Below are 15,833 nucleotides of genomic sequence, written 5' to 3'. Positions count from 1 at the left end.
TGTTCCTCAACAGGATGGAAGGAGTTGGACTGTAAATAAGCAATTTATCCCTACAATGATCACATTACAAACACTTATGTAATGTTTATTGATTTCCCCTGATTATACAGTTAACATAATTATAAAAACTTTAAAAATTCAGAAAATGATTTAAAACAATTACCCCTAGCTCATCTCCAGAGAGATAATCACTGTATACTGAAGAATTTAAGGTACTTACTTTAAGGGAAAACCTCCAACGATACTGACAATTATGACTTGAACTTTCTAATTTAGGGGATGCATATTTTCACAATTATCAACATGGTTTTTTTTAAGAAGGGTCATTACAATGCAAAGTTTTTTGTTTTGTTTGTTTGTTTTAAGCAAGAACAATAGTATGAACAAAAGACTCTCAAGAAAAAGACTGGCAGTCTAGACACCAACTGTGCTTCCTAGGTAGCACTAGTGGTAAAGAACCCGCCTGGCAATGCAGGAGACATAAAAGATGCAGGTTCAATCCCTGGGTCAGGAAGATGCCCTGGAGGAGGGGATGACAATCCACTCTAGTATTCTTGCCTGGAGAATCCCATGGACAGAGGAGCCTGGTGGGCTACAGTCCATGGTGTCGTAAAGAGTTGGACATAACTGAAGCAACTTAGCACTAGACACCAACATGCTAGGAGAGATTATCTCTGGGTGATGTAATCACAGGTGGTTTTAAGGTCCTCTTCCTTTGATTTTTATATTTTTCTATTTCTTTCAACTTTTCTGTGAGACGAAGCAGCACTCTTAAGATGGTAGATGTTTCAATGTTAAGTACATACAATGTCACCTCCTTCTGGCACGGTACTCTAAATATTATAACATACATAATTTAAATACAGTATTATGTATTATATAATACCTATAATTTACTAAACCAGCCCCTATTTATTAATCATTGCTTTAGTAAAGAACCTTGTTTCCAGTTTATTTTCTTAAAATAATTCTTGATTCTTTTCACGCAAATAGTTTTTTCTGCTGTTGAATTATTCCTTTAGAAGAGGGATTACTAACCAAAGGATTTTATAGGTGACATATATTGTCAAACTGCTTTCTAAAAGGACTGAAACAAATCATATCACCATGAACTAACAGTTCCCCAGTATCACAGCCAAGCCAACAGATTTTTTTGTTCTTAATCTGTGAGTAAAATAATCTACCATTATAGCTGATTATGGAAAAACTGAAATCTTCCTATTTCCCTTTAGACGTGTTAGGGGGAAAGTGCTAAATTTCATTAAGTTCTCTTTTGCTACTATTGAAGTGATCATATACTTTATTCTGCATTAACTTACTGGCAACTTACTCCATACACTGAATCTCTTGAGCAGTGCAATATTTCAGTCCTGCAACGAAACTTAATTCTAAAGAATTCTTCTTTCCGTGACTAGTTGAATTTTATCAGGGAGGAAGGTCCTTAATACTCGTTTCACCCGCGTATACACAAGATTGCCTACTTTGGATATTGTCATCAGACTGCTGATACTCTAACTGGCCTCCAGCCCTAGACAGCACAGTCTCCTATCATGGGCTTCCTTTCAACGTCCTTTCCCTATTTCCAACCGTGGCAACCCATCTCCTCCACCTCCAGCAGCCACACAGCCCAGTTCCTGGGATAAGCCGGGCCCCTGGGGCGGTTGGTGTCCAACCTACAACGGAGCTAGGCCCCCGGTAGGTAGGCAACAGCGGGTTTCCGAAGTGGCGGGGCGCGGAGCCGCCCCGGGACAGCCACAGTGCTGGGATCCCTGAAGGGAGGACGAGGCGGGCATACCCTTGGAATGGACCCTCCCTCGCCCCCGACGTTCGCGCCCAGGCCACGCCACCCCCGCTCACCGTGCGCGGAGCAGAAGCACGGCCGGAGATTGCGAGCTCTGGAGCAGAAAGCGGCTGGCCTGGACCCCGGCGCCTACCGGCACGAGAACAATGACCGGACAGGAAGTGCCTGGGGATGGGCTTCCGGCTCCCCAAGTCGCCAGACCAGCCTCTCTAGGAATCTTGGAGGTACTGTCTTCTCGTTGGGTGTCCAATTTCGCTACCGATCTGGGATGGAAGAACAAGCTTAGAGGAAGAGTGCAGGTGGCCTGGGGACCCTGAACCTCAGGGCAAGGGGCATTCCTATGCCTGGCAAGAGCACTGAAGTGAGGCGCGCAGCCGGCAGCCTGAAGGTACAGAGTATCCATCTGTAGAAGGCCCTGATCATTTTGACCTGAATGTTTTATTTTGGAAATATCAAACGTAGAGAGAATGGTACAATGAACGCCTGTACTCAACAACTAACACTTCACTCTCTGCGTTGGGCTTTCCTGGTGGCTTAGTGGTAAAGAATCTGCCTGCCATTTCAGGGCACAGGATTAGATCCCTAAATCCAAAATCCCCTGGAGAAGGAAATGGCAATCCGCTCTAGTATTCTTGCCTGCAGAATTCCACGGACAAAGGATCCAGGTAGGCTTCTGTAGCCCATGAAGTCACAAGAGTCAGACATTACTGAGCAACTAAACAACGTTTGCCTTCTCTCTATATACATACTGAGAAACATTTTTAAAGTTGTAATCATCAAAATACTCATTCCAAATATTTCTATATGTATCTTTTAATAATAATAATCTCAACACTAACAATACCACCATTACAGGTAGGAAAATTAACAAAAATTCCCTAATATCATCTATCATCAGTCATTTTCAAATTTCCAATTGTCCTAAAATATAGACTTCATTGTTTTTCCAAGTCAGTTTCACACATTGTATTTGGTATGGCTGTTTAGTTTTGATTTGCTTTTTAGTATGAATTTACAGATTCACAGGAGTTGCAGAGATAATAACTTTCAACTAGTTTCCACCAATGGGTACATCTTACATAATTATAATTTAAGATAAAAATCAGGAAACTGACACTGGTACAATGTGTGTGTACTTGTCATTTTATCACGTGTAGATCTGTGGAACCACCATCACAATTCACATACACAATGCTTCCAACACCAAGACCTCCCCAAGTGTAACCCCTCCCTCTTCTGCTGCTCCATCCCTCCATCCCCAACCTCTGGCAACCACTAATCTGGTTTTTCATCCCTGTACTTTTGTTATTTTAGAGTATTATATAAATGTGACCATACAGTATATGACCTCTCGAGATTGGATTTTTTCACTCAGCATAATTCTCTTGGAATACATTTGAGTCACTGCAGATATCAATAGGTCATTCAATTTTGACTGCAGAGTAATAAGTATTCCATGGTATAGATATATTGCAGTTTCTTTTAAATACCTGTTGAAGGATATTTGATGAGTTATTACAAATTACTATTAATAAAACTGATTTTAACAATCACATACAGGCTTGTGTGTGTAACAGGGGCTTTCATTTTTTTTGAGATGAATGCTCAGAGTGCAAATACTAGGTGATATGGTTAAATGAATGTTTGGTTTTATAAGAAACTGCCAAATTATTCCAGCACAGTGGCTGTACTATTTCTCATTCCTGGCAATGTAATAGATTCAGTTCCTTTGCATCCTTGCCAGCACTTGGTGTTAAAATATTTAAAAGCTCTTCTGATAGCTGTACAGATTATCTTGCAACTCCCTAGTGGCTAATGATGTTGAGTATCTTTTCACTTGCCAATCTATACTTTGGTAAAATAACCTGTTCATGTCCTTTGCCCATATACTAATTGGATCTATTTATTATTGCTGAGTTTTGAGAATTATCTAGCCTAGATACAAATTCTGTGTTGGATATATGATTTGCAAACACTTTCTCCCAGTGTGTAATGCCTTTTCATCCTCTTTAGAGCCTTTTGCAGAGAAAATTATTTTTTTTATGAGGTTCAATTTATCACTTTTTTCCTTTTTTGCAGCATGCTTTTGATATGTTTAAGATTTCTTTGCTTAGTCTTACTGATTTTTTCTTTTTGAATATGGCTATGCAATTGTCGCAGCAGCATTTGTTGAAAGGCTATTCATCCTCTCCTGAAGTGCTTTTGCACCTGTCAAAAATCACTTGGGCATTTGTGAGTCTATTCCTGGCTCAGTATCTTACGGCTCTTTAGTATCTTTTAAACCACCCCACCCCCAACTTGTATCTTTCATTATGGAAAATTTCATACATATACAAAAGTAGTACAGTAAACTCTCAATACTCACCCAGCATCAACAATTATTATCACCCCCTTCTCTTTTTCATCATCTTTGAAGAATCCAGTGCAGTGGTTTTTTATTTGGATGCACTGCCCAGTTTGTAGGATCTTAGTTCCTCAACTGAATTAAGGATTGAATGTTCGCTCTCTGCAGTGAAAGCAGAGGCCTCACCACAGGGCTGCCAGGGGATTCCCGCAGGGGTTTTCCTAGACAATATGCCACATTCTGAACTTGTTTCTTATGATGTCTTTTATCTTGTTCCTTTGCCTCCTATATTTCCTGTAAACTAGCAATCAGGCCTAAGAAGCTTGATAAATTCAGGTTATACTTTTGGCTTATTGCATTACATGTGGTGGGAGGCACATGATGTGACTTGTCTCAGCAATGCTACATTTTGTTAAACTGATTAAGAGGTAAATGCCAGATCTCTCCATTGTTAAAGTACATGTGATTATTACATAATTGGGGTAATTTTTCTTCAGTATGGACATAAAGCATCTTCATATTCATTACCCCATAACAACTTAGGGAGGTAGATAGTCTTCCATTTAACAGATGAAGAAACCAAGGCTCCAAGAAATGAAACCATTCGTCCAAGGAAAAGTGGTAGAATCTGACTCTACGGCCTTCAGACTTTTAACCCAGGCCCCTTCCAGTTTTCACTCTTGGTCCTTTCAGTCTAAAAAGGAACCAGCCCTTAAAGAACTTCGGGGTTGAATTCATAACACTTACTATAATTAACATACCACTGCAATGCTGCTAAATATCAGGAAACAAAATCCCAATATTAAGGTATTTATACTTCAGTGACAGAACTGGTGTTCTGAGAATTACAACATAAAATTACCAAACCAAGAATACATGAAGAATTAAGTTTACAAATGTACAAAAGGGTACAAAATGAATGAATGATTGGTTCACTGGGAGTAAATGGGCCTGACCACTCAGAGATGGATTCTGTATTGGTATAATCAGAGATTTGAAGAGCTTGGCTATGTAAAAAAACTTATGTGGTAAGTTGAGTGCTGGGATAGGATGTTGTTTCTTGAGTAGCAAGCCATTTGTATGTCACCAACAAAATATTGATTAGAAGTGAGAATGACACTTGCAGAGATAATCAGCCCTGGGGTTGAGGTTAAGGATTTTTCCCTATCAGCAAGGAAAGTGAGACAGGACTGTCCTATTTTGACACTCTACATCTGCTAGGTTTAAAATTCAAAGGTTTAAAAATAAACTTTTTTCTTGGCATCAAATTAATGGTCAGACATTATTTAGTAAGCCAATATTTTTTTCCATAAAAACAAACTAGGTATGTTATGTATTATCTCCATTAAACATTTAAAAAGCTGTTTTTAAAGTTTTTTTAGAGTACTAAATTCCAAAGTTAACCATCCACCATACCTCCTCTTACAATAAAAATTAAACTTTTGAGGTTCATGAAGTCCTAATATTAACTTGATGAACAAACACTACATTATGCCATTTTCCAGATTTTGACCACATCTCTTTTATCCAACTTTATTGACGATTAAATTATTTCATAAAGTACTTTCATGTGATCCTTTTACGAAATGCTCAAAACAATTCTCTGAAGTAGGGGTTATGCCAGTATTTGACTGACAGAGAAACTGAGACTTAGAGACTGACTTAATAACATCACAGAGCTCGTAAGTGAAAGAGCCAGGATCCAAACCTAGGTTTTCAGATTCCAAATCCAGTGTACTTAAATTGTCCTCAAAGAGCAGTCCTGCCCACCCAACTTCATGTTTTGTATGTCTTAATCACACTGTCTGCACAGACATTCTCTAGAGTGATACTATCTTTAAGATGTACCATATATACGTATCTTCAAAACATACACTTTTTAATCCAAAGATATTTTTGTTTTCATTTACAACATCATCATTATATCTTATAAATCATAATTCAGTTTCTTCAGAATCTTTAAGTGCTTCAAGGTCCTTTTCTAGGTTCATAAGAAATGATTTGGAACTGAGTATCCTTTAACTAGAATTTGGCTTATGTTTTCACAGTCTTGGAAGTCTAGATGAACTTTCTGCCTCATGCAACATATTTGTCTACAAAAGGGTCAATCATGACTTTTTTCCCTTATAAAAACCATATGCTGCCATTTATCCAACAGTCACTTACAGAGGCAGGGATGCTATTCCATTTTACACAATACTAGATTTTTTGAATCTTGATCTTGGACTCACTGGCATTTTGGACCCAAGAGAATTTGGACCCGAGAGAATAGGACCTAAAATCCTCCAAAGAATGGATTTTTTGTTGAAGATGAAGGTTTGAAGTCTGAGAGAATTCTTTTTCAGACTCATCACATTCACAGTTTTTTTCATCTGTATGAATTTTCTGATGTACAGTCAGGTTTTTTCTTTGCCTAAAAACTTTACTACAGTCATTACACCCATATGGTTTCTCTCCTGTGTGGATTCTCTGGTGACCAACTAAATTCCTCTTAGAAGTAAAAGATTTTCTACACTTTTCACATTCATATGGTTTTTCCCCAGTGTGCATTCTCTGATGTACAACAAGGTTTTTGTTCTGACTAAAGTCTTTTCCACACTCACTACATTTATAAGGTTTTTCTCCAGTATGGATTCTTTGATGCACCATAAGATTTCTACTAGAGGTAAGCACTTTCCTACATATATGACATTCATAGGTTTTTTCTCCACTGTGAATTCTTTGATGCTCAATAAGATTTCTATTATAAGTAAAGCCCTTCCCACACTCATTACATGCATAGGGCTTCTCACCAGTGTGGATTCTCTGATGGGCTATAAGGTTGGAGCGGTAACTGAAGACTTTCCCACAGTCATTACATTTGTAAGATTTTTCCCTTGTGTGAATCCTCTGATGTCCAATGAGGCTTTTCTTCAGAATGAAGCATTTGCCACACTCATTACACTCATATGGTTTCTCACCACTGTGGATTCTCTTATGTTCAATGAGGTTTCTGTTAGAACTGAAAGCTCTTCCACATTCACTGCATTCGAAGGGCTTTTCCCCGGTGTGGATTCTCCGATGTACGAGCAGGCTTGAATTGTAACTGAAAGCCTTCCCACAATCCTCACATTTGTAGGCCTTCTCTTGTGTATGGAGCTTCTGATGGACCATGAAACTTTTGCTCATAATGAAGGTTTTCCCACACTCTCGACATTCATAAGGCTTCTCCCCATTGTGGAGTCTCTCGTGGTCAATGAGGTTTCTATTAGAACCAAAGACTTTGCCACAGTCTTTACATTCATAGAGATTCTCTCCAGTGTGGAACCTCTGATGTAAAATGAGGCTCTTTTTCAGAATGAAAACTTTCCCACATTCATTACATTCGTAGGGCTTCTCCCCATTGTGGAGTCTCTGATGATCAAAAAGGTAAGCACTCTGAGTGAAGGCTTTCCCACATTCAGTACATTTATAAGGCTTCTCTCTGCTATGCATCCTCTTATGATCAATGAGACTTGACTTAGAAGTGAAAATCTTCCCACATTTTTTACAACCAAAAGTCTTCTTTTCTGTGTGAACTCTCTGGTGTAGGAGGAGGCTTTTGCTTCGAATGAAAACTTTTCCACATTCTTTACATTTATATGGGTTCTCTGTACTGTGGAGCCGCTGATGGTCAACCAGGTAAGTGGTCTGGGCAAAAGTTTTTCCACATTCATCACATTTATAGGGTTTTTCCCCAGAGTGGATTCTCTGGTGCAGAATGAGGCTCTTCTTCAGAATGAAAGCTTTCTGACATTTGTTACATTTATAAGGTTCTTCTCCTTTGTGGAGTCTCTGGTGGTCAATGAGGTAAGCATTCTGAGAAAAAACTTTGCCACACTCATTACATTTATAGGGTCTCTCCCCAGAATGGCGTCTTAGATGTATAATAAGGCCTGAGTGCCTATAGAAGCCCTTTCCACACTCCTTACATTTATAAGGTTTCTCCCCAGTGTGGATTCTCTGATGGTTTAGAAGGTAAGCACTTTGAGAGAAGGCTTTCCCACATTCATTACATTTATAAGGTTTCTCACCAGAATGGTTTCGTAAGTGCATTAGAAGGCTTGAGCGCTGAATAAAGCCTTTTCCACACTCCTTACATTTATGAGGTTTCTCCCCAGTGTGGATCCTCCGATGATTTATAAGATGGGAGATTTTATTGAAATGTTTACAACATATATCACATTTATAAAGCTTCTTTCCTTCAGCACCTATTAAACTTTCAGAAAAAGCTGAATCTGAAGCCAAGCTTTCTTCAAATTCCTTCCACTTTTGGCCTCGTTTTTCTGGTGGAGTCCTTTTTTTCTTGTCTCGTTCACACAGGGAACCTTTCTTCAGTATATCTCTTCCCCTTGCTTCATTTCCCCACTGACTTGAAAAAACTTGCCATTCACACTCTTCCTCAAAGTCAAGAAGCTGGGGAACACCTCCTTGAAATCTATTTGATATTCCTCTCTGAGAATCTGCTCTTTGAGATATGCTCAACTTGGATGTCACCTCCTCATTCTCAGTCATGGTCTCCCATTCTGGTAAAAGAAATTAAAAATGCAAATATTACCATATCCCTGTGTCAGCAACAACAAGATCTTCAAAAGACTTTGAAACAACTAGAAGGATACTTTTACACGCATACAAAAATGAAAAGCTTTTCATTAAATGCGAGTACAAAGCAGAATGCTACACTGACAGAATGTTGTAAATGGATTAACAGAGAATTCATTCTGAGAACTTCTAAGCTCTTTGCCTTCTGGGAGCAGATGGAAACATAGAAAGGATGTTGAATAAACAGATGCAAGAAGAACTAGAGAAGGATCTTAATACAGGTGGTTCATGAAGCTGGATGGGGCTTATAAAGAACTATCTTTTTTTTCTTCTTCATGCTAAGAAGATGGGAACTCTCAAAGAAAGAAAATATACCTAAAAACTCTGAAGGCCATCTTTAACTTTTGAAGAGTCAAGTGCATTAACATTTTTTAATTACTTGAGAGTAATTAATCTACAGGAAAAAATCTATTAAAAAGCAACTTAACACCTCGAATTCTTCTTTTAGAATTGAGAAATGGAAATTTTAAAATTAATATCACAAAAATATCAGGTCTACATTAGACTCCATCATGTAGTTATATATAAAAAATACTGAATGAAAGGAAAAAATATAGAGACATTAAAAACTATGAAAACATTTATAAAATAATGAGGCTGAACTAGTTAACCTCTTTATGACTCTAATATTCTCAAATACTTTAAAATATGAAATGATATATATTTTAAATGTTTCAGAAACTTATTTTCACCATCCAAATGTGAGAAAAATTATGAACTAGTTCCCCAAATTATCTAATCAATAAAATTATATAAATAATAGTAACACTATCTTCTATTTGAGTATAAAAACAGTATTCTTCTACCTAAACAGAGAGAAAATACATAGGAAAGGAGCGTTAACAGACTGGTTTTACATTTCAATGTATGACAGAAACCACTGCAATGTTGTAAAGTAATTAGCCTCCAATTAATTAAAAAAAAAAAAAACAGACTGGTTTTACAATTTAAGCAGAATGCTGGTTGAAAGGAAAGTTTTCTTTCTTTAAGGAAGTAGAAGCATTTTAAGAAACAGAAGTGTTGCAAGTGGTTAAACAGAAATGGAAAATGGTTAAGAAATGAAGGACTCATATATACACTAGCTAATTAGCTGGATAAATGAAATTTTAGTATAGTAATCAGATTGTGGGCCTAATGAGCTTTAAGGGACTTGAGCTGATTATTTTCTGCAATCTTTGGTTAAGCAGGCAAGAAAAAGACAGGATTCCCTAGCTCCAATCCTCCCCAGTCCTCTAATCCATGTCCACTCCATTGCTAATTATCTTTCCAATATGTATATTTGATCATATCACTCACCTGCTCAAAACAAACAATGCTTCATTGCCCAAAGGATAATGTACAAATGACAAGAACAGCCCAAGAGATGCTATCCTCCACTATCTGCTATTTTTCTGGCTTTACTTCTTATTAGTACCCTTTATGCCTATAGACTCTAGGCATGGAAAACTATGTACAGATGCCCAAACATGTCATGTTTTTGCTTGCTTCTCTATCACTGCCCATGCCTCTTTCGCTTCCTGAATTTGCTCTTCCTCTTCCCAATTTGCTACCTGCCCAAACTTACAGGCTTAAAAACTAAGTACAAAAGCCACCCTCATTGGAATTACCACTGATCTTACAGGGAAAAAAAAAAGTTTAAGGGAATACCATGAATGAGTCTGTGCCAACTAAACAACTTAAGATGAAATGGCCAAAAAAAAAGAAAAAGAAATGGCCAAATTTCTAAAAAGACACAATGCACTTAAAATCAACTCAGGATGACAAAGAAAATCTGAATAGTTCCATAATAAGCAATGAAATAGAATCAGTAGACAAAAAACTACACACAAAGAAAAGCCCAGACCCAAACTGTTTCATTGATGAATTCTACCAAACATTAAAAGAATGAATACCAATTCTTCACACACTCTTCTAATAAACAAAAAAGGTGGGAACACATCCCAATTAATTCTATGAGGCCAGTATTGCCTACATACTAAAAGCAGATAAAGATATTACAAAAACAGATAAAACTACAAACAGCCATATCTTTATGAATAGAGACATAAGAATCCTCAATCGGGGTTTCCTGGTGGTTCAGTAGTAAAGAATCTGCCTGCCAATACAACAGACATGGGTTCAATCCCTGGTCTGGGAAGATATCACATGCTGCAGAAAAACTAAGCCATATCTACTGAGCCTGTGTTCTAGAGTTCAGGAGCCGCAACAACTGAAGCCTGCACACCCTAGAACCTGTGCTTTGCAAGAGAAGCCACCACCATGAGAACCCCATGCACTGTAACTAGAGAGCAGTTCCTGCTAGCCACAACTAGAAAAGAGCCCACGCAGCAATAAGGAACCAGCACAGCCAAATAAGTAAAATAAAAGCAAAAAAAAAAGAAAAGTATCTCAACAAAATATTAGCTGACTTCAGCAACACATAAAAAGAATTCTACACCATGACCAAGTGGGATTTATCACAGGAAGGCAAATATTGGTATAACATCAGATAATCAATTAATGTAATACATCACTGTGCTTAGCGCTGAAGAATTGATGCTTTTGAACTGTGATGTTGGAGAAGACTTTTGAGAGTCCCTTGGACTGCAAAGAGATCCAACCAGTCCATCCTAAAGGAGACCAGTCCTGAGTGTTCATTCGAAGGGCTGATGCTAAAGCTAAAACTCCAATATTTTGGCCACCTGATGTGAAGAACTGACTCATTTGAAAAGACCCTGATGCTGGGAAAGATTGAAGGGGAGAGGAGGGGATGACAGACCCTGATCCCTGATGCTGGGAAAGATTGAAGGTGAGAGGAGGGGATGACAGAGGATGAGATGGTTGGATGGCATCACCGACTCAATGGACATGAGTCTGGGTAAACTTCAGGAGTTGGTGATGGACAGGGAGGCCTGGAGTGTCGCAGTCTATGGGGTCACAATGAGTCAGACATGACTGAGCGACTGAATTGAACTGAAAGAAGCAACCAAAAAACTACCCGAACCAAGTAGGTTCAGCAAGGCTGTAGGATAAATATTAATATACAAAAAATTAGTGTGCTTCTGTACCATAGCACTGAACAATCAAAAAAAAAAAAAAAAAAAAAAAAAGAAATCATGTTAATAGCATCTGGGATTTCTTTGGCAGTCCAGTGGTTAGGATTTGGTGTTTTCACTGCTGGGACTCAGGTTCAGTCTCTGGTTGGGGAACTAAGATTCCTACAAGCAGTATGGCCCCTTCCCCACAAAAAAGTCACTTCCCTCTGTAAATCTTTCTCTAAACCACCCACCTCTCCTCCTACTCTCCCAGTACTTTCATCATACTAAGCTCCTATGTGCTCCCACACTTATGCATACTCTTATTATATAGCATTTGTTACACTGTATTGTACTTATTTTTGTAAATGTCTGTCAATTCAACTTGAATGTACTTTAAGGCAGAGATTAAGCTTGATGGATGAGATACTTACTATTTCTTGAATAACTGCCTTTAAATTCTATTCCAATCTCTTAAATGAACATTTACAATTCTTTTACATATTGAAGAAGTATGTGCAAGCTATTTGGGAGTTTGCTCTTTTTTTAAAAAGTTATTTTTTGGCTTTGTTGGGTCTTCACTGCTGCTTGGGCTTTTCTCCAGTTGTAGCGAGCAGGGGCTACTCTCTAGTTGCAGAGTGTGGGCTTCTCAATGTGGTGGCTTCTCTTGCTGCACAGCACAAGCTCTAGGGTGTGTGAGCTTCAGTAGCTGTGGCTCCCAGGCTCCAGAGCACAGGCTCAATAGTGACGGCGCACTGCCTTAGTTGCAGCATATAAGATCTTCCCAGACCAGGGATCGAACCCATGTCTCCTGCATTGGCAGATGGATCCTTTAGCACAGAGCCAACAGGAAAGCCCTGAAGTCTGCTTTTCTACCAGCTTATCAATGCACAGAAACTGAGTACATAAAACTGTCAAATTTGATAATGCCACAGTCTACTCCCAGGTCAGAACACCATGGGCTACGTAGTACTTTATCTGAGGAAATTTGGTTGTTCCCAAATTTTAATCATTGTCAATTCTTTGCTGGGACTGCCTTTAGACATATTGCTTATTTTCCCTCTTTCTGAACCATTTCCTTAAGGTATCCTCCTCAAATCAGTACTACTAGGTCAAAGAACATAAGTACCTTGGTATCTGCTTGCCCAAAGCCCCAACAACACTGCAGTTAGAGCATATCTTACTTCTTCAAATTGATTCAAACTTCTTTTTCCTCAAAGAGCTAGAATAAATATGGAATTCTATTTTCTCATTTTTTAAGTTTAACCTTTATTTAGACCCATCTGGAATTTATTCTGACTTACAGCATAAGCTATGGATCCATGATAAGTGTTCTTCATAAAATTAATTAACCCATAAAACACGTTTTAAAATTTGTAAAAAGAAAGATGGGTTATATAGTAAATCACATTAGAACTACTGAAAATCATGTGGATTAAACAAAAAAGTGAGCAAACAAATTGGATTCCTAGGTCATTCTGCATAAATATAACAATGAAACAATGAAAATGTCTGAATAAAATACGTATGATTTAAAAAATAGTATTTTTATGGAGAAATACACCATAAAGGAAAATATTGCTGTTTGAAAGATTTTCTAAGACTTAAACTCATAACCAGCACAGAAAGGCAAACAAATGGGAAAATGTACAACATGTGACAAAGGGTTGCCAGTTCTAATAAACAAAAGAAATATGAAGAAAGAATATGAATAAACATAAAATAACAATAAGCATAATAACACTAATAATCAAAGAAATGGAAAAAGAAAAACCAAAGGATAGGATCCTTCATCTAGCTAGCCAAGATTTGAAAGTGACCAAATCACAAGCACATAGAGGGGAAATAGGCCCTCTGAGGCTCTTTGTGTGGATGTATAAATTGGTAAGATATTGACAGAAAGCAGTTTAGGAATATATATCAAAATATCAAATCTACAAAATATTTGACCATCATACCACAGCTGAGATACTAAAAGACATATCCTCATAAATGTAAAAATATACAGTATAAATTACTATGAACAATAAAAAAAATTTACTAAGGTTGCTAAGTACAAAATTAATGTACAAAAATTATGCAAACTGATTAGAAAATACCAGAAAAGATTCCTATTCCAAAGAGCCAATGTAACCAGAGTTATGTAAGATCTACCTGAAGGCACTTTTAAAACAGGCCTGAATCAGACAAAGGCAGCATGAACAAATGTAATGATATACAATGTTCTTAAATAAAATTCAGTATCATAAAGCCGACACTGTAAAGAATGATACTCAGACAACGAAATGCAAAGCTACCTCCTTCACGGCCTTTTCCAACTCCCAGGAAAGGTACAGGCTGCTTTGTCCTCTTCACTTCCATCTCAAGAGACTTATGCCACTCTAATTCCAATTATTTCACTCTGCCTTGCTTATTCTTTTTCATCTCCCAAACCATGCTACTTAAGGGAAGAATCACATCATTCCCATAGTTGCCATTACATGGCAGGTGTTTAATGTTTGTCAGAAACATAAATGGCTAACAGGTTTTTAAAAAATACTCTTGTTATTAATCAAAGAAATGCACTTCAGAATAGACATTATAACTTAAAAAATTATATTAACAACAATTTAAAAGAGTGGGACTACTCAGCATCAATGAAGGTAGAGCCAAAGAAGTGGTTCTCGTGTATAGCTGGTAAGAGCATAGAGGACTGACATCAATATGGAAAGCAATTTGGCAGTAGGAAGCAAGAGCCTTAAAATAATTAATTTAGGCCTAGTGATTCTATTTCTAAAAAATAATGAGAAATTAAAAATAAAAAGAAACATTAAGCATAAAGATTATTATTACAGTAATCATCTAAAATACAGAAATGGCTAACTAAATTATGACACAAATTATGCAGCCAATACAGATAATGTTTGCTAAGAATGTGTGATAACACGAGTGAGGTAAATACAAAGAAAGCAAGCTATAAAACTGTACATATTCACAGACACACACACACACAAAACAATGTAAAAAAAAATCCTCTCAAATACACAGAAAAAGCCAGAAACGTAAAATATCAAAATTTTGAGGGTAAAATTTTGTTTGTAAAGAGTCAGTTTAAAAAATTTTCTCCTTTGAGTATTTTTCAAAATAAGTATGCTACACTATGTTCATAATTAGCGTAGCAAAAAGTCACACAAAAGCTGGGACTTCCCTGGTGGTCCAGTGGTTAAGAATCTGCACTTACACTGCAGGGAGTCATGGGGATGTAAAAAGAAAAAAAAAAAGAAAACTAAACAAATGCTGATGAAGAAAAGGTACAAATTATGGGAAGAAAGGGTCCTTACCTAAGGAAGTCACATTTCCGTAATTCTCCAGCATCACATCCCAGTACAAGGCCCTCTGAACTGGGCTCAAACATGCCCATTCTTCTGAAGTGAAGCATACTGATACCTCCTCAAACATCACCAATTCCTGAAATGACAGGTATGTGTGAGATTATCCATGCCCAGGAAGCTCCCCTGCTGAAGGGTTCCTTTCACTTTTGGGGAAGAGACATGTTATGAGGGCATGAGGTGGGCTATTAGAGAGACACAGGAGACCCCACATGAACTCTGCCCTCCAAAGAAGGGGCCTTGATTCAAAGATGGGAGCTGACTGGACGCCCAAGCACTAGGATGAGTGAGTGTACGTTTGAGCCACAATTAGGTAGTGCAGACAGGGCCTTAGGAAGAAAAGAGGTCGCAAATCTTACCTGGGGCTGGGCTGTCAAGAGCATGAGAGCCATTAATTGATTTCTGGGGTTCTCTTCCTGGGAAAGGGCAGAAGCTTCAGGGGAAGGAGAATCTGAAGGAGAAAAAGCTGCATATAAGGTAACTGTCATTCCTGTCCAAATCCAGTTAAGTTTATCTTCTATAAAAAAGGAGTTCAGAAAGACATATAAGTACCAGAACTAGGCAATAATGGCTAGAAAATGACACACAGATCTTTTCTGACCCCCATGTGCATGGCTGGAAAAGTGCAAAAATTAGTAATAAGAATGGATAAAGGGTCAGAGGGACCCAAGAAATGACACGAGGGA

At 37.8% G+C, this 15,833-nt stretch overlaps 2 protein-coding genes across 7 annotated transcripts in view; both read right to left on the bottom strand.

Annotated features, from left to right (window-relative positions):
* ZNF502 (zinc finger protein 502) overlaps positions 1-2,835 on the bottom strand; it is a 54,398-nt gene extending 51,563 nt beyond the window's left edge. The window contains exon 1 of the mRNA XM_070455552.1: positions 1,858-2,835. The gene's annotated coding sequence lies outside the window, so the exon portion shown is untranslated. The remainder of the gene's footprint in view (positions 1-1,857) is intronic.
* A 2,807-nt stretch (positions 2,836-5,642) lies between these two features.
* ZNF197 (zinc finger protein 197) overlaps positions 5,643-15,833 on the bottom strand; it is a 54,864-nt gene continuing 44,673 nt past the window's right edge. For 5 of the 6 annotated variants that reach the window (XM_070455546.1, XM_020869323.2, XM_020869322.2 and 2 more), the window contains 3 exons: positions 15,507-15,598; positions 15,100-15,226; positions 5,643-8,689 (listed from right to left, as the gene is read on the bottom strand). In XM_070455546.1, the coding sequence (XP_070311647.1) occupies positions 6,345-8,689; positions 15,100-15,226; positions 15,507-15,598 (2,564 nt within the window). In that variant the 3' untranslated portion in view covers positions 5,643-6,344. The remainder of the gene's footprint in view (positions 8,690-15,099; positions 15,227-15,506; positions 15,599-15,833) is intronic. The other variant, XM_070455548.1, reaches the window with a different exon arrangement.

This window comes from Odocoileus virginianus, chromosome 26, assembly GCF_023699985.2.
Source record: "Odocoileus virginianus isolate 20LAN1187 ecotype Illinois chromosome 26, Ovbor_1.2, whole genome shotgun sequence".
Taxonomy (NCBI): domain Eukaryota; kingdom Metazoa; phylum Chordata; class Mammalia; order Artiodactyla; family Cervidae; genus Odocoileus; species Odocoileus virginianus.
The sequence above is the reverse complement of the archived record's forward strand: the minus strand, read 5'-3'. Positions and strand labels throughout refer to the sequence as shown.